Here is a 27,180-nt window from a genome sequence, read left to right on the forward strand (position 1 = left end):
ACAGGTGGGAGATAGAGAACCTAGTGGAGTGGTGCAGTGACAACAATCTCTCCCTCAATGCCAGCAAAACTAAATGGCTGGTCATTGACTTCAGGAAGCAATGTACTGTACACAACCCTGTCAGCATCAACGGGGCTGAGGTGGAGATGGTTAGCAGTTTTGAATTCCCAGGGGTACACATCTCCAAAAATCTGCCCTGGTCTACCCACGTCACGCTACCACCAAGAAAGCACAACAGCACGTATACTTCCTCAGGAATCAAAGGAAATTTAACTCTTACCAACTTTTACAGATGCACCATAGAAAGCATCCTATCTGGCTGCATCACAGCCCAGTATGGCAACTGCTCGGCCCAGGGCCGCAAGAAATTTCGGAGAGTCATCAACACAGCCCAATCCATCACACAAACCTGCCTCCCATCCATTGACTCCATCTACACCTCCCGCTGCCTGGGGAAAGCGGGCAGCATAATCAAAGACCCTTCCCACCCGGCTCATTCACTCTTCCAACTTCTTCCATTGGGTAGGAGATACAGAAGTCTGAGAACACGTACAAACAGACTCAAAAACAGCTTTTTCCCCACTGTTACCAGACTCCTAAACGACCCGCTTATGGACTGAGCTCATGAACACTACACCCCTGTGTGCTTCATCCGATTCTGGTGCTCATATACATACATTGTGTTGCCCTATTATGTATCTTCTTTTATTTCCTTTTCCTTTCATACACTTAACGATCTGTTGAGCTGCTCGCAGAAAAATACTTTTTATTGTACATCGGTACACGTGACAATAAACAAATCCAATCCAATCAATCCAACATTCAGGCTTGGGCATCCAAATAAAAGGGGGAGGCCATGATCAAATTAGATAGGAGTGTGAAACAATGGAAATGTTTCAATAGACTTAAGTAAAAGTAATATGTATATATTATATATATATATATGTATATATACTCACACACACAAATCAACTGACTGTCGGAAGAAGGGAACTTACTGGATGGGTGATTTGGAACTGATAGGCTATACTACTCCATGGGCCAAGAGAAGGTTCCAATTTGTCAGGTGGTGTGTACAGTATTTGATTTTACAAACATATTCAATAAAGGTGCTGCTGTTTTCCAATGGAGATGGGGCACATTTTGAAGATTAGTTGTCTGCAGGGAATGTTCCTGTTCAATTTCTAATATTTAACATGAGTGGAGAGCAGATCAGATACCTGCCCCTTTGGTGTGAAATGATAGACAGAATAGGGAACACAAATCAGCAGGAAAGGAAATCAAAATGGGGTGGAAAAGGAATGATTTAGAAATAGTTCCACAAGATGATTTTTCCTTTTTTGTTTCAGGATGATTCTAACAGCTGAATACTTTGGTCTGTCTTTGAACACACCCAATCTACATGGTGATGACTACTTGAACTGTTTCTTCTCTGCTGCCACTGAAGTTCCGGCCTACACAGCAGCTTGGCTTTTTCTCCGAAGGTTCTCCCGAAGGTTCAGCCTTTCAGGCTCACTTCTTCTTGGTGGAGTTGTCCTGTTCTTCATTCAGCCCATACCTTCAAGTACATTTTTACAGTGCAGTTACAAATTATCATTTCTTATCTATCGTTAAATGTTTTTAAGCAGCATTTTATGATAATTAAAACGTACAAATAGTGGGCGGGATTCTCCCCTACCTGGTGTGACGGGGGGTCCCGGTGTAGGGGAGTGGCGCCAACCACTCCGGGGTCGGGCCTCCCCAAAGGTGGGGAATTCTCCGCACCTTTGTGGGATAGCCCCGCGCCTGAGCGGTTGGCACCAGAAGACTGGCGCAAAAAATCGGCGCCAGTGGCCTTTCAGGCCCGCCATCCGGCAGCGGGGATTGCCGAAAGGCTTTCGCCGGTCGGCGCATGCGCCGGCGGTGACGTCAGCGGCCAGCTGCCACTGACGTCACCACCGGCGCATGCGCAATGTGGGTTTCTCTTCCGCTTCCGCCATGGCGGAGGCCGTGGCGGTGGCGGAGGAGAAGGAGTGCACCCAGGGCACTGGCCCAGAGTCTGAGCGGGAGGCCCCAATCACGGGCCTGGCCACCGTGGGGGCACCCCCTGGGGTCCGATCGCCCCGCACCTCCCCCAGGACCCAAGGGGCCCAGTCGCGGCGCTGATCCCGCCACCACCAGAGGTGGTTCAAACCTCGGTGGCGGGAGAGGCCTCCCAGCGGCAGGACTTCGGCCCATCCGGGCTGGAGAATCGCCGCAGGGGCCTCGCCGATTGGAGTGGCATGATTCCCACCCCCGCCAATTCCCGGGTGGCGGAGAACCTCTGCCACAGCAGGGGCGGGATTTTTGGCGGCTCCAAGCGATTCTTCGACCCTGCTGGGGCCGCCGAAAATCCCGCCCCCCCCCGTGGCAGAGATTCTCCGCCACCCGGGAATTGGCAGGGGCGGGAATCACGCCACTCCGATCGGCGAGGACCCTGCGGCGATTCTCCAGCCCGGATGGGCCGAAGTCCCGCCGCTGGGAGGCCTCTCCCGCCGCCGAGGTTTGAACCACTTCTTGTGGCGGCAGGATCGGCGCCGCGACCGGGCCCCCGGGCTCCTGGGGGCGGCGCGGGGCGATCGGACCCCGGGGGTTGCACCCACAGTGGCCAGGCCCGCGATTGGGGCCCCCCGCTCAGGCTCCGGGCCAGTGCCCTGGGTGCACTCTTTCTCCTCCGCCGCCGCCACGGCCTCCGCCATGGTGGAAGCGGAAGAGAAACCCACATCGCGCATGCGCCGGTGGTGACGTCAGCGGTAACTGCCCGCTGACGTCACTGCCGGCGCATGCGTCGACCGGCGAAAGCCTTTCGGCCATCCCCGCTGCCGGGCAGCGGGCCTGAAAGGCCGCTGGCGCCGTTTTTTTGCGCCAGTCTTCTGGTGCCAACTGCTCCGGCGCGGGGTTAGCCCCCAAAGGTGCGGAGAATTCCTCACCTTTGGGGAGGCCCGACCCCGGAGTGGTTGGCGCCACTCCCCCTACGCTGGGACCCCCCGTCACGCCGGGTAGGGGAGAATCCCGCCCCTTAATTCTGGTGCACTCCTGACAAACTGAAAACTGATCACAACTTTACTGATACTAGTTGTGTGGAGATCAGTAAGGGAGGGAATATTGACGGTTCCCAAGCTAGTCTTGAATTCCTCATACGGTACTTAACATCTGCACTGGCCGAAGAGCTGAAATGTTCAACCACTCTTTCACCTTGTAATACAAAATTATACATGGGTGCAAAACTCTAAATGGTCCATCACTGGAGCTGCTCCCCGCTGTCTCCCAGAAATCGCTTCCCCCCCCATACACACATCACCCTCCCCATGTAAGATATGGGAGATACCGCAGAAATTTGGATTTTGGATTTTTGTTATTGTCACGTGTACCGAGGTACAGTGAGAAGTATTTTTCTGCGAGCAGCTCATCAGATCATTAAGCACATGAAAATAAATAAAATACATAATAGGGCAACACAAGGTACACAATGTAACTACATAAACACTGGCATCGGGTGAAACATACAGGTGTGTGGTGTTAATCAGGTCAGTCCATAAGAGGGTCGTTTGGGAGTCTGGTAACAGCGGGGAAGAAGCTGTTTTTGAGTCTGTTCGTGTGTGTTCTCAGACTTTTGTATCTCCTTCCCGATGAAAGAAGTTGGAAGAGTGAGTAAGCCGGGTGGGAGGGGTCTTTGATTATGCTATCGCTTTCCCAGGCAGCGGGAGCTGTAGATGAAGTCAATCAATGGGAGGCAGGTTTGTGTGATGGACTGGGCTGTGTTCACAACTCTCTGAAGTGTCTTGCGGTCCTGGGCTGAGCAGTTGCCATACTGGGCTGTGATGCAGCCAGATAGGGTGCTTTCTATGGTGCATCTTTGAAAGTTTGTAAGTGTTAATGTGGACATGCCGAATTTCCTTCGGAAGTATAGGCGTTGTTGTGCTTTCTTGGTGGCAGCGTCAACGTGGGTGGACCAGGACAGATTTTTGGAGATTTGTACTCCTGGGAATTTGATGCTGCTACCATCTCCACCTCTGCCCCATTGATGCTGACAGGGTTGTGTACAGTACTTTCCTTCCTGAAGTCAATGATCAGCTCTTTAGTTTTGCTGGCATTGAGGGAGATTGTTGTTGCTGCACCACTCCAATCGGTTCACTATCTTCGTTCTATGTTCTGACTCATCATTATTCGAGGTCCGGACCACTATGGTCGTATCGTCAGCAAACTTGTAGATGGAGTTGGAACCAAATTTTGCCACGTGTACAGGAAGTATAGTTGGGGGCTAAGTACGGTATTGAGGACTATTGTGGAGGAGGTATTGTTTGTTCGTACGGCTTGTGGTCTGTGGGTCAGAAAGTCGAGAATCCAATTGCAGAGTGAGGAGCCAAGTCCTAGGTTTTGGAGCTTTGATATGAGCTTGGCTGGGAAGTCCCCACACACTGAATACATGGGAATTGCTCAGGGGGTTTGGTCTTATGAAGGGCAATTATCCTGCAACTGGAAACCTCTGAAACGTAAGTTAAAATTGGAGACTTAGAATTGTTCTGTCTTGATTATCAGAGTAGTTTCCCAGAATATGTTGGACATTTGAAACCAGTTCTAAATCCTCACCCTCCAACTGCCCATTGGACTCCTGGACATTCCCCCTGAAGCCTCGACAACCCAATTGACCAGAGTACCCCCCCCCCCCCCCCCCCCCGCCCCCATCCATCCCCCACTGAGCCACTCACGACTTCCCGTCGATCCCCACTCAACCCACTTTCCCACTCAGTTCACACACTTACCTTCACTCCATACTTCCTGGGACATCTTTGGGACATTTAAATCTGATGGGATATCGTAGCTCATGCCATTAAAAGGGTGTGGCTTGGTTTACCCCGATGATCCAGCGCTATGAAGGAGAACTCTACCCTCCACATTTTTGGAAAGGGCTGGGTTAGAAATGTGGAGCTTTGGTGCAAGGTGAGTAAATAGAAACAGAATGACAATCTGACAGTGGCTGTCTCATATTTTGCCCAAGAACCATATTGTGGTACTGCTGAAATTTACTCTAATGTTATAATTAAATACCACAACTAGAGCCAATATATCTTGGAATATAACATGCATTAAGTTGTGTGTTAATCTGTTCAATCTGTATATACCAGTGCGTTTGTAATCCTACCTCGCCATTGCCCACTATTATTGTTGACTCATACAAGAAAGTAAATGCGGTATCTGTTACCTTGAGAGAATTAAACCCTGTATACAATGTGCTGTGTTTTCCATTGAGTTCCAGAGTGTCAATGCTTAAGCACAGGCACTGTCATAATACATCAGGTGGAATTCTACTGATAGGAATTCACATACAGCCGCTAAAGTATTGATATTCCTACTTAGCCTTGGTTCAGCTAAATGGAAACAAAGTCCTACAGCGAGCGCATTTAGCCATGTGTTTGGCTATTCAAAATGACTCTCATTTCATAAGGGGCCTCAGTGGGAAATGCGCGGCTGACATAACCCTGTTTTGTACACTGGGGAGTTCCAATTGCTGGAACTCCCAAGGATAGCAAGAGATTGGGACTTGGCTGGCTGGACTGGGTGGAGGCCTGCCATGGCCAGGAGGCCGACTGGGGCAGTGTCCAGTCACAGATCACCATTCTCGTGGCCTGCAAGGCAGCCATCTTGCTGTGCACCCACTGACCACCCACCTTGGCCCCGGTTCTGCAGAAAGACAGTGGCTGTATGAGTGCTCCCACCCCACTCTCCGTCATACCCTCCCCCCCCCCCCAACCCAGCTGCCACCCTCCAGCTGCCCACCCAGGACAAAGGCCACAGTAGCCCTATGGGGTGCCAGGCGGTGGCCGCGGATCATATGCCAGACAAGATGGTACCCCTGGCATCAGGGACAAGCGCCAGGGTCAGGCACCCCGACGGTGCCGGTTGCTGATGGGTCCGGGGCTGCGTGGATGGGGAAGGGGGCATGCGGGGGCAGGGTCCGCAGTTCCAACAGGGGCCACCATGTAGCTCTGTGGACCTGGATGGGCACGGGAAGTACGCACTATGCTAACATGTTGGCCTTTCACCCCCTGCAGATAATGGATATTGGCACTCAACCAACAATGGTGGACTTCCTGCTAGTCGCTGTAGGATGCCCTGAGGCTGTGCGAGTGGGCGCTGCTCGAGGAGGAGGAAGCTGCAGCAGCAGAGCGTGCAGCAGAGGAACAGTTGGCAGCCGCCCAGGATGGAGAGCCAGCCACCAAACAGGCCAAGGAGATGCCGCATGTGGCCTTGTGTGTACTGGCACCTCCTGATATTTGAGGACCTGCCATACCGGGCATGCCGCCGAGGACTCCGGCTGAGTAGAGAGAGACAGTGCAACATATCTGCCAGATGATGGCACACCTGGCACCGTGGGGTATGGGGGAGGACACCCGTCCCGGTGGCCATCAAGGTGACGGTCGCCCTGGACCTTTACGCACAGGATCCTTCCAGGCACCCAAAGGGTACTTGTCCAGGATCTCTCAGACCTCGTGCATAGGTGCATCCACACTGTCATTGAGGCCCTGTACGTCCAAGCCGCTCAGTACATCCATTGCATTGTGGAATGAGCCCACCAGGAAGCCCGGGCAGCGGGGTTTGCCACCATCGACAAGATGCCCTGGTTCAAGGGGTGATCGAAGGGATGCGTATCCCCCTACAAGCACCTGCAGATGACAGGCCGCTCTACACCAACCGAAAGGGGTTCCACTCGATGAACGTGCAGCTGATATGTTACCATCAGCTGTGTATCATTCACCTCTGCTCCTGATACTCAGGCAGTGTTCACGACGCCTTCATCCTGGCACACTCGATGATTCCTGACATGTTTGAGACGCACCCCTAGCTGGCTGGCTGGCTCCTGGGTGACAAGGGGGTATTCGCTACAGTTGGGGCTGATGACACCTATCTAGAGGCCACAGACCGATGCTGATACCCGGCCGCCCCACTGCCTGCAACCCTCTCCATGATACATTCCTGCCGCACTACAGGGTGCGGGCACTGGGTTGGCAGCAACAGCGGGTCCGGTCCATGGGATGGAGGATGATGACAACCCGCTCGGTGATGAGCTCTAGTGCTCCACATCATATGTCAATGTCTCACTTCTGCCCACAGCAGCACTTTCCACCTGGGTGCTCCCTGCATGCGAGTTGGCCATTCCATCACACGATCCCATTGATTTCCTGGGGTGATGGTGGTGGGGACAGTCAGGGATTGGGGGGGGGGGGGGGGGGGGGGGGAGCTCGGGCCACATACAACATCTGCCCGCTCCCCTGCCCCCTTCCCGTCCTCGTCGTCCCAACCCCCAGCCAGCCCAGCCCACCTCTCACACCCATCTGACCGAGCACCGAGGCAGGTTGTAACAGTGTTAACAGATGTTAAATGTGAACAAATATTTAAAGGTTTGTGCCCTAGCCCCTGTAACTGAACTGCCCTGCACCTGTGCCAAATTAACTGTTGTCTAAATGACTAGCCTTACGGGCCCTAACGCTACATCTAAGTCGTTCCGCAAATGGTACAGCAGGAGTGGAGGCGACCTAATGCAATTCCCGAGATATGACCTGGGTTCCCATTGGCGGGAATCTTCTGGGGGACCAGGCCTCAATGGGCGCAGCTGCTGCCCGGGTATCCCAGGTGGTATGGTGCCACATTGTTCCACCCACGTCCCACCAGATGTACCAGGGGCTGGAGTGGGAGGGAAGTCCGAGTAGTGGATCCCAAGAAAAGGAATTTGTGGCATGTCTAAGAGATGTTTTTTGGGACCAGCTTGTAACAGAGCCCACAAGGGAACAGGCAATTCTGGATTTCGTGATGTGCAATGAGGCAGACTTGATTTGGGAACTTAAGGTGAACTTAGTGAGCAGCAACCACAATATGATGGAATCTACCTGCAGTTTGAGAGGGAGATGCTGGAATCAGATGTAACGGTATTACAATTAAATAGGGGTAACTACAAAGGCATAAGGGAGGAGCTGATCAGAGTTGATTGGAAAGGGAGCCTAGCAGGGAAGACAGTGGAACAGCAATGTCAAGAGTTTACAGGGGTTATTCGGGAGGCACAAAGGAAGTTCATCCCAAGGAGGAGGAAACATGCTAAGGGTACGATAAGGCACCACGCCTGACGACGGAAGTCAAGGACAGCATAAAAGCAAAAGAAAAAGTATTCAAAGTAGCGAGGTTTAGTGGGAAGCCAGAGGATTGGGAAGCCTTTAAAAGCAAGCAGAGGACAACTACAGTATTTTGTTTGGTTTTTTTTGTTTGTTTATTGTCACATGTACCGAGGTACAGTGAAAAGTATTTTTCTGCGAGCAGCTCAAACAGATCATTTAGTATATGAAAATAAAATACATAATAGGGCAACACAAGGTACACAATGTAAATACATAGACACTGGCATCGGATGAAGCATACAGGAAGCATATTAATCAGGTCAGTCCATAAGATGGTCATTTAGAAGTCGGGTAACAGTGGGAAGAAGCTGTTTTTGAATCTGTTTGTGCATGTTCTCAGACTTTTGTATCTCCTGCCGAATGGAAGAGGTTGGAAGAGTGAGTAAGCCGGGTTGGAGAGGTCTTTGATTATGCTGCCCGCTTTCTCAAGGCAGCAGGAGGTTTAGATGAACTCAGTAGATGGGAGGCAGGTTTGTGTCATGGACTGGGGTGTGTTCACGCCTCTCTGTGACATTTCTTGCGGTCTTAGGCCGATCAGTTGCCATAGCAGGCTGTGATGCAGTCTGTTGGGGATGCTTTCTATGGTGCATCTGTAAAAGTTGGTAAGATCGTGGTCACTGCTCCCAACTTAAAAAGTAATAAGGGTGGGAGAAGATGAAATATGAGTACAAGCAAGCTAGTAATATAAAAGAAGACAGAAATAGTTATTTTCAATATATAAAAGGTAAGAGAGAGGCAAAAATCGACATTGGACCACTGCAAAGTTTGGCAGAAGAAGTAATAATAGGAAACAAAGAAATGGTCGTTGAACTGAATGGTTACTTTGCATCAGTCTTCACGTGGAAGACACCAGTGGGATGACAGAGCTACAGGAGAATCAGGAGGCAGAGTTGAGTGTAGTGGCCATCACTAAGGAGAAGGTTCTGGGGAAACTGAAAGGTCTGTTGGTGGATAAACGCCTGGACCGGATGGACTATATCCCAGGGTTCAAAAACAGTTAGCTGAGGAGATTGTGAAGGCATTGGTGGTGATCTTTCAGGAATTACTAGAGGCAGAGAGTGTCCCAGAGGACTGGAAAGTGGCTAATTTAACACCGCTATTTAAGAAGGGAGGGAGGCAGAAGACGGGAAATTATAGGCCGGTTAGCCTGACTTCGGTCATTGGTAAGAATTTTGAGTCTGTTATTAAAGATGCGATCGCGGAGTATTTGGAAGTGCATGATAACATAGGATCGAGTCGGCACGGCTTTGTCAAGGGGAGGTCATGTCTGACAAATCTGTTATTTTTTTGCGGAGGTAATAAAGAAATTGGACAAAGGAGAACCAGTGGATTGTGAATTATTTAGATTTCCGAAAGGCCTCTGACAAGCAGCCGTATAGGAGACTGTTAAATACGTTAAGAGCCCATAGTGTTAAGGGTAAGATCCTGTTATGGATAGAGGATTGGCTGACTGGCAGAAGGCAGAGAGTGGGGATAAAGGGGTCTTTTTCAGGATGGCAGCTGGTGACTCAGGGGTCTGTGCTGGGACCACAACTTTTCACAATATACATTAATGATCTGGAAGAAGGAACTGAAGGCACTGTTTCTAAGTTTGTAGAAGATACAAAGATTTGTAGAGGGACAGGCAGTATTGAGGAATATGGGGGGCTGAAGAAGGACTTGGACAGGCTAGGAGAGTGGGCAAAAAAAGTGGTAGATGGAATACATTGTAGAAAATTGTGAGGTTGGAAGGAGGAATGGAGGCATGGAATATTTTCTAAATGGGGAAATGCTCAGAAAATCAGAAGCACAAAGGGACTTGGGAGTCCTTGTTCAAGATTCTCTGAAGATTAACGTGCACATTCAGTCAGCAGTTAGGAAGGCAAATGCAATGTTAGCATTCATGTTGAGAGGGCTGAAAAAGACCAGGGATATACTTCTGAGGCTGTATAAGGCTCTGGTCAGACTCCATTTGGAGTATTGTGAGCAGTTTTGGGCCCCGTATCTAAGGAAGGATGTGCTAGCCTTGGAAAGGGTCCAGAGGAGGTTCACAAGAATGATCCCTGGGATGACGAGCTTGTTGTATGAGGAATGGTTGAGGACTCTGCGTCTATCCTCGGAAGAACTAGAACCAGAAGACACAAGCTCAGACTAAAGGGACGCTCCTTCAAAACAGAGATGAGGAGGAATTTCTTCAGCTAGGGGATGGTGAATCTGTGGAAGTCATTGCCGCAGAAGGTTGTGGAGGCCAAATCACTGAGTGTCCTTAAGACAGAGATAGAAAGGTTCTTGATTCAAAAGGGTATCAGGGGTAACGGGGAGAAGGCAGGAGAATTGGGATGAGAAAAATATCAGCCATGATTGAATGGTGGAGCGGACTCAATGCCCCCCCCGCTCCCCCACTATGGGAAGGGTGTGAGAGGTGAGCTTTCCCCTGAGGCTCCCCTGCTACTTGCATTGCCAGTCCTGCCGGCCCACTCTGGTTTTGACCAGAGTTCGCACGCTTGGGGCCTTGGAGCAAAGGGAGTGGACGATCTCCCTCTGGGACTGCGCCACATCACTCATTGACTGTGCCACCACCTCTGGATTTGTATTACACCAGCCAGTGACTATGCCATCTCCCTCTGGAACGGAACCAGTTCCATCTGTGTCTGCACCATGTCAGCCAGCGCCTGGGCAATGCCGCTGGCGTTCCCAGCCATGCCCTGCTGTGACTGGGCCACGCTCAGGAGCACTACTGCAATATCCAGGTGGCTCTGGCAAATGGCTGCCTGTGAAACGCTAACCCTGTGCTGGGCCTCGGCCAGCGCCTGCACAGGATGCCCCATGCCTTGAACATGGATCCATAGCCGAAACCGTTGCCCCCAATGTCTCCACCGCGAATGGAAGTAGTGCGCTGTTGGCTTGGGTGGTATGCATTGTTGGCTCCACATCCTGCTGTGCACGGGGTTGGATTCCTCCAACTGTACCTGCACGTACTGGAGGCTTGCTGATGACCCCTCATGTAGTCCTTGGCTCTGCAACTGTACCTCCACGATTGATTGGACTCTCTGTTCACGAAACCCATCTTGACAGCAGCTAGTCCCTGGGGTCGGTCTGCCCTCCGAACGCCCGCCCCCTCGAGTGTTCCTACCTCCACCTGCTGCCCTGGAGCAGCTGTGTGGTGCACACCACATTTTGTCCCAGGCGCCTCTTCACTAAAGTTCCCAACCAAAGTGAGTGTCTCTGAGATGGTGGAGGGTGTTGGAGATAGCTGTGACTGAAAATCTCTGCAATCCTCCGACTCGAACTCCAGGGTGTTCTGAGTCTCGGGCAGAGGGCTGGTGTCCGAGCTGCTCTCATCGCTACTCAGCTCACAGGGACACTACGCTATGGCACAGGCTGGGGCCGGGGGATGCCAGATGCACCCGCCCCATCACCAGCAGGTTCTGCAAGACACAAGACAAGACGCGTGATTACACCGCGGACCGGGGATGGGATGATGCGGAAGGGTGTGTGGGTGCGGTGGGGGGTGGTGATGTGAGGGTGGTGTGGGTGTAAGGGTGTGGGTGAGGGTGCTGTGAAGGTGGGGGTGATGTGGTGTGGGCGTGAGGGTGGTGTGGGAGTGGTGTGGGGGGAGGGGGGGGTGGTTGACACACGTGTCACAGGAAATCACAACTCAGCAGGATCTCACTTCCTCGCCCGCAGCTTAACTCTACCTCAGCAACCTCTCTTTTTTCTGGGCTGGCGACCATGCCCAGGGCCCTCTGCTCTGCCACAGTGAGGGACTGTAAGTCCAGCGGTCCCCCCCCCCCCCCATGTCTTCTCCCACTCCCGGCCGTTGTGCGTGGCCTTCTCCTAGGCTGGGGGGTTAAACGAAAAAGGACAGCGTTAGACAGCCCAACACATGCAGCCCAGGGGATAGGTAGCTGGTGGCCTCAGTGGCCAGGGCACCCGGTCATGGCAGCCGGTATGGCTGCCGGCAGAGTGGGGTTCTTTCGCCCTCCAGGTGCGGGGGGGGGGTGGGGGGGGGGATAGGGTTACGGGTGTGTGGTACGGAGGCTGGTGCCAAGGGCACAGTGCTGCCTGCTTACCCTGGCCGACCTGAGGAGATCATACAGTTTGTCAGAAACAGAGAATCCCGTCACAGGTACTTTTGACACAACATATTCTTTCCCTTTCTGAAGCTGTTAGACTTGAGGAGCAAACATTTGCAAGGATATTTCCAAAGGACAGAAACTTAACTGGACAAGATACATAAATGCTGAGGCTGCAAGAGCAGGTCAAAGACTGAGGGCGCGATTCTCCGCAAATGCGGAGAGTCGTAAAGGCTGCCGTGAAACCGGCCGTGTTTCACGGCAGCCTCCGCGCCCCCTCCCAGGACCGATTCACCCCCCCCCCCGGTTGGGGCTAGCATCGCGGCCCCGGGAAGAACGGCAGCGCGGGCTTAGCGAACGTTCGCTAAACCCGGCCGCCAAGACTCACGGCGGCTGACGCGCACGATGACGTCAGCCGCGCATGCGCGGGTTGGACGGTTCCAACCCGCGCATGCGCGGATGACGTCATCGCGCATATGCGTCAAACCCGCGCATGCGCGGTCCATCATGCCCCTCAGCCGCCCCGCGGACTGATCCTGTGGGGCGGTGGAGGGACAAAGAGTGCGCGGGAATTGGACCCGCTGCCCGCAAACGGTGCCCACCGATCGCGGGCCCATGCCACCCTTGGCACGGCCGTGGTGCGGCCGTGCCAATTGGTGGCATGGTTGTGCAGAATGGCACTTTGCGGCCGTTTTCACGAACTGTGATAGCAGGTGTGTTTAAATTCGTGAAAACGGCCGTAAAGGCCTGGGAAATCGGCCCATCGGATAGGGGAGAATGGCTGCTCGCCGTAAAAAAACGGCGAGCAGCGATTTGTGTCGTGGGGCGGCCATGGGGGGGGGGGGGGAGAATAGCGGGAGGTCGGGAAAAATGTCGGGAAGGCCCTCCCGCTATTCTCCGACCCGTCGTGGGGGGCGGAGAATCGCGCCCAGTGAATTCTGTGGTGGGTATCTCAATTCTGACTCCAAAAGCAATTCCACTATCGACATGGCACAATAATTATAATCTTTGTTGTCACAAGTAGGCTTACATTAACACTGCAATGAAGTTACTGTGAAAATCCTCTAGTCGCCACATTCCGGCACCTGTCCGGATAGACAGAGGGAGAATTCAGAATATCCAAATTTGGGGCTTGTGGGAGGAAACCGGAGCATCCGTAGAAACCCACGCAGACACAGGCGAACGGGCAGACTGTGCACAGTGACCCAAGTGGGAATCAAACCTGGGACCCTGGAGCTGTGAAGCAACAGCGCTAACCACTGTGCTACTGTGCGGCCCACAGTCAGGATGGTAATGAGTACTCCCCAGTCGCCTGCATAAGTGCAGTTCCAATTCATGAAGCTTAACAACATCAATACTTGGCAACATGTTTGACTGGCACCTATTTATCACCTTAAACATTTACTTCCTCCACCAGCAGCGCAGGATAGAAGCATTATTGGCCATCTATAAGTTGCCACTTAACAAGGCTTCCTTCAAACCTGTGACTTCCGAGAAGAACTTGGGAACATCACCCACCACCTGCAAGTTTCCCTACGGAATGCACCATTCACATTTGGGAGATACAGGAGAAAAAAGGGAGACTTGCATTTATATCTTCTTCTTGGGCAGTCCCATGGGGCTGATGGTGACTTGATTCCGCTCTAAAAATGAGTTCTGAGGTGACTGGGGAGTCCAATGCACGATCTGCAGTCTCTGTCACAGATGTGGCAGACAGAGGTTGGAAGAACAGGTGGGTGGGGTGTCTGGGTTGCCAGCTGCTCCTTTCTCTGTCGACACTTTCTCTTTGTGATGATATGCATAAGCAATCATGTGTATAATAAAGTAAAAGACTTCCGACCAGCAGGCGGCAGCACAAATCTATCATGTGACTTTGTACCTCGAGGAGTTGGGAGTTAGTTGTGTTAGTGGATAGTCATACTTGCAGTAGCTCTGGAATAATTCATCAGTATTCGTAGCTTGTAATATATTTCTTATAGTTATCTTTACCATGCATTTATTTTATAATAAAATATTTTAACTAGTCAAGAACTGGATGTTCTACCTGGCATCAAATTCATACAGTGCAGAAAGAGGCCATTAGGCCCATTGAGACTGCACAGACCCTCTGAAAGAGCACCCTACCTATGCCCACTCTCCCATCCTATCAGCGTAACCCTATAGCCCCATATAACCTGTGCATCTTTGTACACTAAGGAGCATTTTATCATGACCAATCCACCTAACATGCACAGCGTTGGACTGTGGGAGGAAACCGGAGCACCGGGAGGAAACACACGCAAAATCAAGGTGAACGTGCAAATTCAACACAGTCACCCGAGGCCGGAAGTGAACGTGGGTCCCTGGTGATGTGAGGCAGCAGTGTTAACTACGGTGCCACCGTGCTGCTGCAGCATGCAGAAGCTGTGACCCAACTAAAGGAGCTGATCGAGCATGGTTAATCCTTCAATGCTGAGGATGTTAGACTGAGAAAGAACACTGATGTTGGTGCAACTATCCTAAAAATTCTTGTAGTTTGGGGAGTAACATATTGGCATGGACTGAAGATTAGCTTACTAACAAGAATCAGAGATGGTCTTTTTCTGGTTGGCAGGATGTGACAAGTAGTGTGCCACAGGGACCAGTGCTGGGGTCTCAACATTTTACAAATTACTTGGATGAAGGGACTCAAGGTGTGGTTGCTAAACTTACTGATGACACAAAGATAGGTAGGAAATTAAATTGTGATGGGGACAAAAAGAGGCTACAAAGAGACGTAGATAGGTTAAGTGAGTGGGAAAAGAACTAGCAAATGGAATGGAATGTGGGCAAATGTGAAATTGTCCATTTTGCCAGGATGAATAAAAAATATATAATCTAAATGGGCGAGAGATTGCAGAGCTCTGAGGTGCAGAGGGATCTGGGTGTGCTAGTGCATGAATCATAAAGGCTAGAAAACAGGTACAGCAAGTCGTTTGGAAAGCTAATGGAATGTTATTATTATTGTGAGGGGAATTGATGACAAAAGTAGGTAAGGTTAGGCTCCAGTTCCACAGGGCACTGATAAGACGACATCTGGAGTACCACAGTATTGGTCTCCTTATTAAGGAAAGGTATAAATGAATTGGAAATAGTTGAGAGGGCTTACGAGACTAATACCTAGAATTGGTGAGCTGTCTTTTGAGGAACAGTTGGAGAGGTTATATTTGTATCCATTCTTGTTTAGAAGAGTAAGAGGTGACTTGATCAAAACCTTAGGGCCTGACAGGGTGGATGTAGAGAGGATGTTTCCTCTTCTCAGAGAATCTAGAATTAGGGGACATTTTTTGAAAATAAGGTGTCACTCATTTAAGATGCAGGTGAGGAGATATTGGACGGGATTCTCCGACCCCCCGCCGGGTCGGCGAATCGCCAGGGGCAGCGTGAATCCTTCCCCCGCCGGCCGGCGAATTCTCCGGCACCGGTGATTCGGCGGGGGCGGGAATCGCGCCGCGCCAGTCAGCGGGCCCCCCCCCCCCCCGGCGATTCTCCAGCCCGCGATGGGCCGAAGTCCTGCTGCTGTAATGCCGGTTCCGCCGGTGTTAATTAAACCACCTCCCTTCCCGGCGGGACCAGGCGGCGCGGGCAGGCTCCGGGATCCTGGGGGGGATGATCTGGCCCCGGGGGGTGCCACCACGGTGGCCTGGCCCATGATCATGGCTCACCGATCCGCGGGCGGGCCTGTGCCGTGGGGGCACTCTTTCCCTTCCGCGTCGGCCATCAACCTCCGCGATGGCCGACGTGGAGGTGAAACCCCAACCCATGCGCGTGGATGACGTCAGCAGTCGCTGACGCTCCCGCGCATGCGCAGTCTTCCGCCGGCCGCCGGAATGCCTTCGGCCCCGGCTGGTGTGGCGCCAAAGGCCTTCCCGCCGGCCGGTGGTGCACCAACCACTCCGGCGCGGGCCTAGCCCCTAAAGGTGAGAGCTTGGCCCCTAAAGGTGCGGAGGATTCCGTACCTTTGGGACGGCCTGACGCCGGAGTGGTTCACACCACTCCATCCCGCCGGGACCCCCCGCCCTACCGGGTAGGGGAGAATATCGCCCATTATTTCTCTCAGAGGGTCATAACTCTCTGAATTCTCTTCCTTAAAAGGACAGTGGAAACAGAATCTTAAGACTATTTTTTCGGGAGTGGTAGATAGATTCTGATTAACAACGGGATGATAAGTTATCGGAGTAGGCAAGAATGTGGGGTTGGTGTTACAATCGGATCAGCCCCGGTCTTATTGAATGGTCGAACAGGCTCCAGGGGCCAAGTGGTCTCCTCCTGCTCCTAATTCATATGTTTGTATTGTTGTGCCTGTCACAGCGTGTCTTAACCCATGTACGGTAGACAAAGGACTATGAGACTCAGTTTATAAAACAGAACAATATTTATTCACATGCACACAATTGTTATGGTTATTCAATGACATACCCCCAATCATAGCTTACACTATACACCAATAGTTCCAAGATCTTAACTTAACTTGCCAGTGACTTACAAGTACTAGGCAGATACAGGCCTGTTATCTGTTGTTGCGCTCTTGTTGTCTCTGTTAGTTGGTAATCAATCTGATTCCTCTCCAGTCACCTGAAGAAGGAGCTGCGCTCCGAAAGCTCGAGTTTGAAACAAACCTGTTGGACTTTAACCTGGTGTTGTAAGACTTCTCCCTTCTGGCTCTGGTCTTCCTTCTGTTGGTTGTGTCGATGATCTCCTTCGTCAGCTGGTGGACGTCACTGTTGCTGATTTCTGCTGCATAGAGAGATTCGAGGGTGGTGCCTCACCTTTTTAACCTGCTTGAATTTCATTCCCTTTGGTGGACGGTCTCTGGGTCATTTGTCAATCAATTGATCAGGGCTCCATCAGCCTGATCGATCAAGTCCAATCAGGGGCTGCCACATCAATTTTGGGGTGGGCCCTCAGTGGCCATGCCTGCACGTGTTGGGGCCATGTAGGCCTTTCCAAATAAGGAGCTTCGGTGCTGCTGTGTCTGGTAAACAAGTGTGATTGACAGGACAGTTCTATTGTTCCTGGGATGGCCTGGAAATGGCCATTTGCCTATGTTGTTCGCATCAACCTGTGAAATCTTTTGAAGTCTGTAAAGCCTTTTGCTACAACTTTGTTGATCTGTTCTGCAGGCTGCTTGTCCATAAAACCTGACTTGCTGGACACCATTTTAGGTGGCCACAGTATTCTGCCAATTGATTTGCAGGATCTAGCTGAGGAAATGCTGGTAGTACTTCTCCAGGGTTTAAAGTGCCTGTTGTACATTGTCCACGGGTAGAATGCCGAAATCGGGAAATGCAATTGGGCGGAGAATTTGTTTTGACAGCAAAATCATGGCGGGCGCCCGGTTCACGCGAAATCGCTATTTTCTGGTGCCTCAACAGTGGCATCAATGGTCTCCTTCTCCACTGTCGGTACTCTACGATTCTAACATGCACACCAGCTACCACACAGGTTTGACAAAGCAAAGCCTTGGTCTAGTGGCAAGAGGATCCAAGATATCTGGAGACCAGGCTCTGCTGCATGGGCATAAGACATACATGCACATACACTCCGGCTGTGTACCTCTCTCCTTCTCACAGGACCTTTCTCCCTGGCATTTATATGGCATCTTTCACAACCACCAGAAGCTTCAAAGGGCTTTATAGTTAACCAAGTACTTTCATAATGTCATCACTGTTGTAATGTAGGAAAAGTGACAACCCGTTTTCTGTCATTGGTCCCCTCATCCATCTCTGATTATTGCACTGTTATCCTGGCCAGCCTGCTGTCCTCTACCCTCTGTAACTTTGGTCATATGTTGTTCATATGCTCACCCACATCAATGATCTCTTACACATCACCTCTGTCTCCAATGACCTGTATTTTCTGCCAGTCCCTAATGCCTCAAATTAACATTTTAATTCTTGATATTAGGTCTTGCATTTTCAATCCATCCGTGTAGAATCTCAAATATCTGAAACATTCATTGGGTGGGAAATCGTGGACTCATACATTTTCATCCATTAATCTCAACGCATGGAGAGCACAATCATAAATTCTCCCCTAGCTGCTGAGGTTTAACGTATTTGGAAAGTCAGCCTGTGTATTGAATGTATGACAAGATTATACAGATATGTGTGTGTAAACAGATGCACCTTCCACTTTATTCACTGTTACCTCCATATTTTCCAGATCTTTTAGCAATTTCCACCATTCTGGTGATGATTGGAAAGTTAGGGACCACGATTGCCTTTGCCATAGTTTATATCTACACCGCTGAGCTGTACCCAACTGTGGTAAGAAACATGGGTGTCGGAGTGAGTTCGATGGCTTCCAGGTTCGGTAGCATCATCTCACCTTACATTTTTCATCTTGGTAAGATAAAGTTTTTAACTTCTGCATGGAGTTAGAATAGAAGAACATTTCTTGCATTACGCTAATACTCAGTGACTGTTCTCAAACCACAATTTTTGTGTGCTCTTGGTGTAAAGGAAGAGATGAATGAGGCAATAAATATGCAGGAGATAACTGACCAGCCCATCCCTCCTTGGAGCAACATATCCCCACACCCCAACCCCCACCTCCAGCACGGCGGGGGGGGAATTCACTCAGCCCAGGGCCGGGCCGGAGAATCCCCGTGACCGGCGCGAATCGTGCCATGCCATCCCAACGCCGGCGCGCAATTCTCCACAGAGTGGAGAATCGGCGCCATTGGCGCCAGCATGGTTGGCATGGCGCCAGTCGCGGCCCGCTCTACGCGACCGGCCCACCGGTTCTCGGGCCGGGATAGGCCAAGTGGCCGTCATGGAAACGCAGAGTCCTGCCGGCGCCGTCCACACCTGCTCTCAGCCGGCGGGAACCCAGCGTTGAACGGTCAGGTGGCGGCCTGTGGGGGGGAGGGGGTCCGACCCCGGGGAGGGCCTCCAATGTAGCCTGGCCTGTGATCGGGGCCCACCGATCGGCAGGCCGGCCTCTCTGTCTCCCAGCCTCCATTCTTCCACGCCGGCCCATGTACTCCTACGCCATGTTGCATTGGGGCTGGCGCAGACAACGGAGACACCGCGCATGCGCATAAATCGCGCCGGTGGGACTGTGTATGCGCAGGTTCGCGCCAGACCCATTGCGCATGCGTGCATCTCCCGGCGCCCATTCCAGCGGCAGATCAGCAGCTGGAGCAGCGTGAACTGCTCCAGCACCGTGACGGCCTCCTGAACGGGCCAGAATTGCTGATCCTGAGGCCGTGTTGACGCCATCGCATTTCTCGACGGCGTTTCCGACAGCATCAACACTTAGCATCAGGATCAGAGAATCCCACCCAGGATTCTTAGCACCTGGCCTTCTCTTATAGTCACAGTATTTTGGTCCAGTTCAGTTTCTGGTCAATAGTAATCCTCAGGATGTTGAGAGTGGAGGATTCAGCATTGCTAATGCCATTGAATGTCAAGGGTGATGGTTAGATTCTCTGTTATTGGAAATGGTCTGGCACTAGTGTGGTCTGTCAGTTTGCTCATGGTCAGGTACCTTTGTTGGCTGCTTTTTAATTTAGCTCCCAAATGCTCATATTCTTTTAGCAGAACTTCTTTCCCAGCTCTGGTGCCAATTTGGATCTTACCATTCCCACTCCATAACAACTGGATCCTTCCCCTTTGAGTTCCTCCCTAATCCTGAGGAGATGACTTCAATACTGGCCCAGGACAATCAAGAGGTTTCAAGACTCATATTCCTGGCTGCAGAGAACTATATATATCCCCAGTACTACACTGTCCCTTAATGCTACTGTATTCCTTTTCACTCTCCTACTTGAATGGCTCTATGTACTAAGTCATTTTCAAAGTCGGGGTCGCGACCCACAGGTGGGTCACGGCCGGGTGTCGGTAGGGTCGGAGAATTAACGTGCAACGGCAGCAGCAGCTGGCTTTTAAAAGTGCCGTCTGCGAACAGCTTAACAAATGATGGCCTCAACCGGCTTTAAAAATGCAGGTGGGCTGCGCATTCGTGCTTGCTCATCAGTGCGCATGCCCGGAGCCCAACGAGAAGCACTGCCTCCTGACATCAGCACCATGAGTGAGGAGGAGATTTTTTCTTAATTCAATCAGTCTTCCTGCCTGAAACGAAGCAGAGAACAAGTCAGGTGCCCCGAACACTGACGTCACGTGCTCTGGGCACGATTGTGATTCCTCCATTTTGTCAGCAGCAAAATTTTTTATGGATTGTTTTGTAAGAAAGAGAGGTCCAGAGACACAAACAGACCAGGATCTCACAACTTAAGCTGCTGGAAAGAGTGGCTCAGGAGAATTCACAGCAGGACAAAGCAGTGGTGGTGTAAGCTGCACAGGAGAGTCCACAACAGGACAAAGCAGTGGGGAGGGGGGCGGGGGGTGAGCTGGTCAGGAGAATCCAGAGCAGGACAAAACAGTACTGGTATGACCAGGACCTCTGATGAGCACCTATAACAGAAATCTGCCATTGAATTGCAAAACAATTGCGATCATGAGGACCAAGCAGGCTCACCTGTCGCATTAAAGGTAAGCGGAAATAGTGGGTCATGAAGTGTGGGTGGCGTGGGTTGCGAAAATCGACCGGCTTGAGTCATGAAGGTCAGCCGCCATGGGTCACGACAGTCGGCTGGCATGGGTCCCGAAGGTTGGCCATTTGGTAAAAATGGGTCCCTGGAAAAAAAGTTTGAAAAACACTGTACCAAGATGCTGTGGTAAGCTTGCTCAGTGGCCCTGAAGACCCTAGTAAGAAGTCTTACAACACTAGGTTAAAGTCCAACAGGTTTGTTTCAAACACTAGCTTTTGGAGCATTGTTCCTTCCTCAGGAGCAGTATACATGTCTCATCCTGTCCTTGATCACAGACCAAATCAGGAATACTAACTCGAAGGGTGTGACTTCCACCTTGAACAAAGCCGTCAGCTAATTTCCTCCCGTCCCCCTGCCCTCTTGATGCATCAATTGCAGACTGAAGCTCTTTGAACTGCAGACTTTCTGCAGGTGTGGTTGCTGTGGATCATATTGATGTCTACCAGTCCCCATGTGCTACAGCTGCATCACATCTCCTACCAGAACATATTTATTCTATTTTTTTAACTAATTATATTTTTCAGTTTTGAAATATCGCTTAACATTTTTTTGTAAGTCCACGAAGGAGTCCACACCAAATAATTCAAAGAGACTCAGTTTATTTACAACTGTTATCTACATCACACAATAGATGCCCATTGGATTTGCCTTGCCGGTACCTAACCGTCCGGCTTTGTATATCATACAACAAGACCTTGTTTAGAGGCCCCCACCCCCTTAACAGAATAGCTCGTATTCTTTAAGGTTCATGGGGAAGTTAATTGTTCCCACCCCGTAAGACTTTTGCGGGTTATAATATCCCTCACCCCCAAAGTCCGAAGAATCCTCCAATGTCTGCGGGGATGGAGGGCAGTCCTTTGCGTTAGGCTTGCTGTTGGGCACCCGAGGTGCCAGATCGGGCAGCATGAATCTGAAAGGCGAATGTCGCTTTCGACTGGAACGTCATGGCGGATGCTCTGCTGGATGCTGCTGCACTATTGATTTCCCATCGGAGATTTTTGATGCTTGAGTTTCCATTTACGAATCTGTGTCCCTGACATCTCTCATTTCGGCATCTTGACCCACTTGGGGCTCCACTTTGGCCTGTTGTGGCATCAGAGTCGGCTGGATGAAAACTTTACGCTCACGAGGGAGTTTACGAAGAATTAATCGCCTGGACTGAATATGATCAAGGTGCTTCGCATGATCCGACCTTGAGCTTGTTCTTGATAAGAAACTGGCCAGTCTGGTGAAGGATAGTGCCGGAGATCCACTGGATGGCATCTCCAAATTGTGATTATACACCGTGTCACCCGGTACAAAGGTGGTCGACGTTGAACAGGGCGAGGCCCTTGCAGCTCCTGGTCGTGCCGCATTTTTACACGTATATCAGGGAAAATCATACTACGATGGGTTTGAAGCCTCTGGCCCATCAGCATTTCAGTTGGACCACCCCAATCACTGCATGTGGGGTGGTCCTGTAGCAAAATCAGAAACAAGCCAGCGAACCAGAAGACTGTTTCTTGAGGCCTTTTCTGAAGGTCTGTGCTGCCTGTTCCACCAAACCATCTGAAGCCGGGTGGTACGGGGTGGGACGGACGTGCCATACCCCATTCCCCTTCAAAATCCCTGAGAGCTCCTCACTCGTAAAAGGAGTCCCATTGCCTGTAACGAGCACTTCAGGGATCCCGTGCATGCGGGATAATAATTGTAACTTCTCAATGATTGCCGGAGGTGGTCACCACCACCTTGTGGACCATCAATGTTTAAACGTCAATCTGTAGGAGGAACACTGAACCCTGAAATGGACTGGCATGCAATTGTGCCCACGTCCCGTCCTGGCTAATTCCAAAGGTGAAAGGGCGCAGCCAGTGAGAGCTTCTGGTGCTCCTGTCAGATGGAACATTGCTGGGCCATCCTCTCAATGTCCGCAGCCAGGCCCGGCCACCAGATGTAACGGCGTGCGAACGTCTTAATTTTTGGCACCCCTGGATGTCCATTATGGAGGTCCTTCAGTATCAACTCCTGGCCTTTCTTTGGAACGACGACGCACATTCCCCAAAGGAGGATACTGCCCTCCACAGTATACTTAGACAGTTTTGACGAAAACACCCAAAATTTGCCTGCTAGCTGTCGATGCTGACCTCCATATAACACAACATGCTGTACTTTTGCGAGAATCGGGTCTGCCTGAGTCCATTCATGGATCCGAGTCGCCGTGACTGGCAAAGGGTCCATGAAGTTTAGAGTGGCAACCACTTTGCCCTGGGGTGGCAATGTGGGGCTAGTCGATAAACGGCTCAGCGAGTCGGAGTTCCTTATCTGAGTCCCCGGCCGATGAGCAAACGAATATTCCTAGGCGGTCAACAGCAATGCCCAGCATTGGATCCTCGCGGAGACAATGGGCAAGACTGCCTTGACCTCTTTAAAAAGACCGAGTAAAGATTTATGGTCTGTAATAAGAATGAAGTGGCAGCCATAGATGTACTGGTGAAATATTATCACCATGGAGACCACCCCCAGACCCTTTTTCTCAATCTGCACACATTTTTGTTCTGCTGCAGCCAGCAGCCGAGAGGCGAAAGCGATCAGCCATTGCCCGTCATTCTCCATCCGATGTGACAGGTCGGCCCCAATACTGCAAGGCGAATCAGCGCACTTGAAGAGCGGTTTGGCGGGCTCCAGTATGTATGTAACATGGAACACGATAACTGTTTCTTCACCTGCAGAAAAGCCGCATCATGGGGCTTTCTCCACGCCCACCCTTGATCTTTCTTCAAAAGTAAATGTGCCGTACTAGTTAAAAGTCCTAAAAATGAACAAAGCTCTATGGCATCCGTCAGGGTGGGGGCCTGCTGAATGGCATGTACCTTTTCTGCAACGGGTTGTAAGCCTTCACGGTCCACCCAGTAACTGAGATAGACCACCCGACTTGCATGGAAGATACATTTTGCCCTTCGCAAACGGACAACAGACTCAGAAACCGATTCAGCACTGCCTCAAAGTTTTCCAAGTGCTCTTGTTCGGTTGCTTCCGTGACCAGCATGTCATCTAAGTAGAAGTGCTGGGTAAGTACCCCAAAATATTTCATTCCGGACTTGGAAAGTTAAAAGGGGCCGTCGCTCACATTCATTTCGACTCGAGAGCCCAACCTCAGTATTTCTGGGCATGCCCTGTCCCCTGTGAATTGTTGAAAAAAGTGGAAACTAAACACAGTCAGCTGGAGAATCTGGGTATCGTCAGGTCGTACGCTTTGCGGATTGGGCAGCGCCAGTGATGGGGCCTTGTTTCCTGACCACATTAAGCAGGAGACGTACCTGTGGTGATATGCATCACTGTAAATACACAGGGGGTTAATGCAAATACACATAGACTAGATAGACACTGGAGGGAGCACCAGAGACATGACACAGACATTCAACCAATAGGTCAGTAAGATAGGACACGACCAATGGGCATTCACGATACACACAGAGGTGACACTACCATAGAAGGCCATTACACCAACCTATATAAAAGGACACAGCACGCATGATCTTCCTCTTGCCAGTGGAGACTCTCAGTGAGTACACAGGGTTGATTTGAAACACATCACACCCACCACCTGGATTGTAGCAGACTGGTTCGCCAGTCTGAGTAGCGATTGCAGGATTAACAGGAGAGTCGAATCCAAGTAGGAGAATTGTTAACAGTTTAATAAATGTGTTAAAGCTGTCTCCAAGTCTGAACCTTCCTTTGTAAGAGTGTACATCAAGGAAGCAGCTTATGCTACATCAAGAGCATAACAAAACAGTACCTAAGTTTGGATGACTAGCAAGTAGCTTGACAAACCAGAGACAATAGAACTCTGGAGAGAAATGCAAATGAGATAGAACTGAGTGTCCTAAATGTACATGTCCAATGTAACATTATGGACGGAATTTAACGGGCACCCTTGCACTGCTACTCTGCCAGCTTGGCGGTGCCTCTTGGGCACCTTGACAGTGCCAGGGTGGCAGTGCTGAGATGCAAGCTGGGCAGTGCCAAGATGCCCAGGTACCAGGGAGAGGGTCAGGGGGTCACCCTACCCTTTCCCTGACCGGCAGGGGGCCTCCGATGGGCCAGGAGACCCCCTGGGTGCTGTCCCACCTGGTCCACATTCGTGTGGACCAGTACTGAACTGTGCCCAGTTGTGGCCTCACTGGTAGATCCTGGGTGGCTGTTCAATCCAGGGTAAGCTCGCCTGAGTAGGTTCAAAACCAACTTAGGCATGCACCGTTTAGTCACAACCTCTTTTGGGTGGGATTCTGATTCCGTCTCACGGGTCTTGGGTATATTTACAAGCTGTAAAGGTAGCTGGAGACCTGCGGGAGGCTCCTCCCAGGATCTACCGACCGTCTTGCACTCATGTTCGTGCTCAACACAGCTGGTAGATCACGTCCTATGTGTTTGGATGATACTCAGTTTGTTCTAAGAATGTTGGGAAAGGGTCAAAATCAGGCAGGAGAAAATCTTCAAAATAGAAACAAAATAAGCATCTCCACATATTATATGACTGTATCTGCACTGAAAATACAACTAAGAGTGGTGATTGAATACATGGCCTGTGTGACCTGCATTGTTTATGTCTTTATGTCAATGTGCTGATCTTTCCGAACAGACAACTTACGCTCTGTATTTCCACAGGTGTTTATTCTGAGTTTCTGCCTTATATTCTGATGGGAAGCCTGACCGTGTTTTCAGCATTTCTAGTCCTGTTTCTGCCTGAAACACTCAATGTTCCTCTCCCTGAAACCATTGACCAGATGCAGAAAATAAAGAGGTACAGCTGTACAGTTTTCATTGATTGGATAGTTCCAGACTAGGAAAATGGGAATGCAGGTGGGGCTGTGAGAGGAAGGGGTGCTGGTAAAGTTGCGGTGCAGTCAACGGGGGACAAATTCTTTTGCATTTCCACCAGCAGGAAGCTTTCGCAATGTCGGGCTCGTAATAGTTTCAGCTGCACACTGCAGAAAGGTGAACAGCTAATAGGAGTGACTTGAAAATGAAATGAAATATAAATTGCTTATTGTCACAAGTAGGCTTCAAATGAAGTTACTGTGAAAAGCCCCTAGTTGCCACATTCCGGCACCTATTCGGGGAGGATGGTACGGGAATTGAAACCGTGCTGCTGGCTTGCCTTGGTCTGCTTTCAAAGCCAGTGATTTAGCCCTTGTGCTTTGCAGGATTGCCTCACACCGAAAAAGCACCTTCCCTCCTCCGCACTCAGTGACCACCTGTTCATTGGAGGAAGCCTCGAATGACAGACAGGAAATCCATCGGAGCCAAAGGCTCCAAGCCTCAACGACAGGGCCGCATGAGTGAAGGGTTCCAAACAGAATTAAAATTACATACTGCAGGTGCTGGAAATCTGAAACATAAATGGAAAATGCTGGAAATAGTCAACCAGTCTGGCAGCATCTCTGGAGCGAGAAATAGAATTAACATTTCCTGTCCGTAACTCCATTGACTCCAAACGTTGGTGTACTTTAACGGAAAAGTTTCTCAGTGTGGTAGCAAGTGGGAAAAACTGCGAGCTTCCCAGCCCTGAGCCCGGCAATGCTGTCACTGCTATAAAGCATTAATTGGTCCACTTAACGAGGCCCCATGGGCTTCACGCCACATGATGGTCCCACTGACTGATTCACCGGGACCGCGCTCTCCAGCTCCCTGCTAAAAAGGAGCAGCACTTAAACCGTTCCTGCACAGTCTACGTCACTCAGCTCGCAGTCATGTCGCTGAGATGGCCAGCCCCATGATTCAGGGTACAGACCTGGGCAGACTACTCAAAGCAGTCGAGGCCAGGCGGGATGCCCTGTTCCTCCGAAGGTATCGGAGGGTCAACCACAGGGCAGCCAGTGCCGCTGGGAGGAAGAGGCAGCAGCACTCAGCTCGGGGGAGTGTGTGACCCAGAAGACCGGCACTCAGTGCCACAAGAAGATCAATGACCTTCACTGGGCTACTCGGGTGAGTTGGCACCAGAGCGCACCACCCCCCACCTCCACACACTCCCCAGAAGAGAATGCTCCTGGCACCGCCCCCGCCCAGCACAGTTCCATGGCCAGCTTCGCAGCCTACACCACTCCATTTCCCCCCCCCATACTTTCCACACTCCTATACTCCTCATCCTTCCCCCACATATGGCCCTTCCCCCTCCAACCCCCGAGCCCCTCGCCCCTGCGATGAACCATGCATGCAGCCAATGATGCTCCCTCTGTGTCCCTGCAGTTGAACTTGGACCCGCAGACAATGCCGACACAGTCCTATCACCCATGAGTGATGCTACACAGACCCTGGGGGGTGAGTGGGGGGGGGGGGGGGGCACAGGGATGGGGAAGGGGTGGGAAGAGGGGGGTTGTGGAGAAGA

General features: G+C 51.0%; 1 protein-coding gene across 3 annotated transcripts in view; it reads left to right on the plus strand.

Moving 5' to 3' along the window:
* The window catches only part of LOC119965338 (solute carrier family 22 member 5-like), a 146,454-nt gene that overhangs the window by 111,988 nt on the left and 7,286 nt on the right, over positions 1–27,180 (plus strand). The window contains exons 7-9 of one of the 3 annotated variants that reach the window (XM_038795963.1): positions 1,350–1,564; positions 18,425–18,607; positions 25,461–25,596. In XM_038795963.1, coding sequence (XP_038651891.1) covers positions 1,350–1,564; positions 18,425–18,607; positions 25,461–25,596 — 534 coding nt within the window. The remainder of the gene's footprint in view (positions 1–1,349; positions 1,565–18,424; positions 18,608–25,460; positions 25,597–27,180) is intronic. The other 2 variants (XM_038795964.1, XM_038795966.1) reach the window with 2 other exon arrangements.

The sequence above is a fragment of the Scyliorhinus canicula genome, chromosome 4, assembly GCF_902713615.1.
Source record: "Scyliorhinus canicula chromosome 4, sScyCan1.1, whole genome shotgun sequence".
Taxonomy (NCBI): domain Eukaryota; kingdom Metazoa; phylum Chordata; class Chondrichthyes; order Carcharhiniformes; family Scyliorhinidae; genus Scyliorhinus; species Scyliorhinus canicula.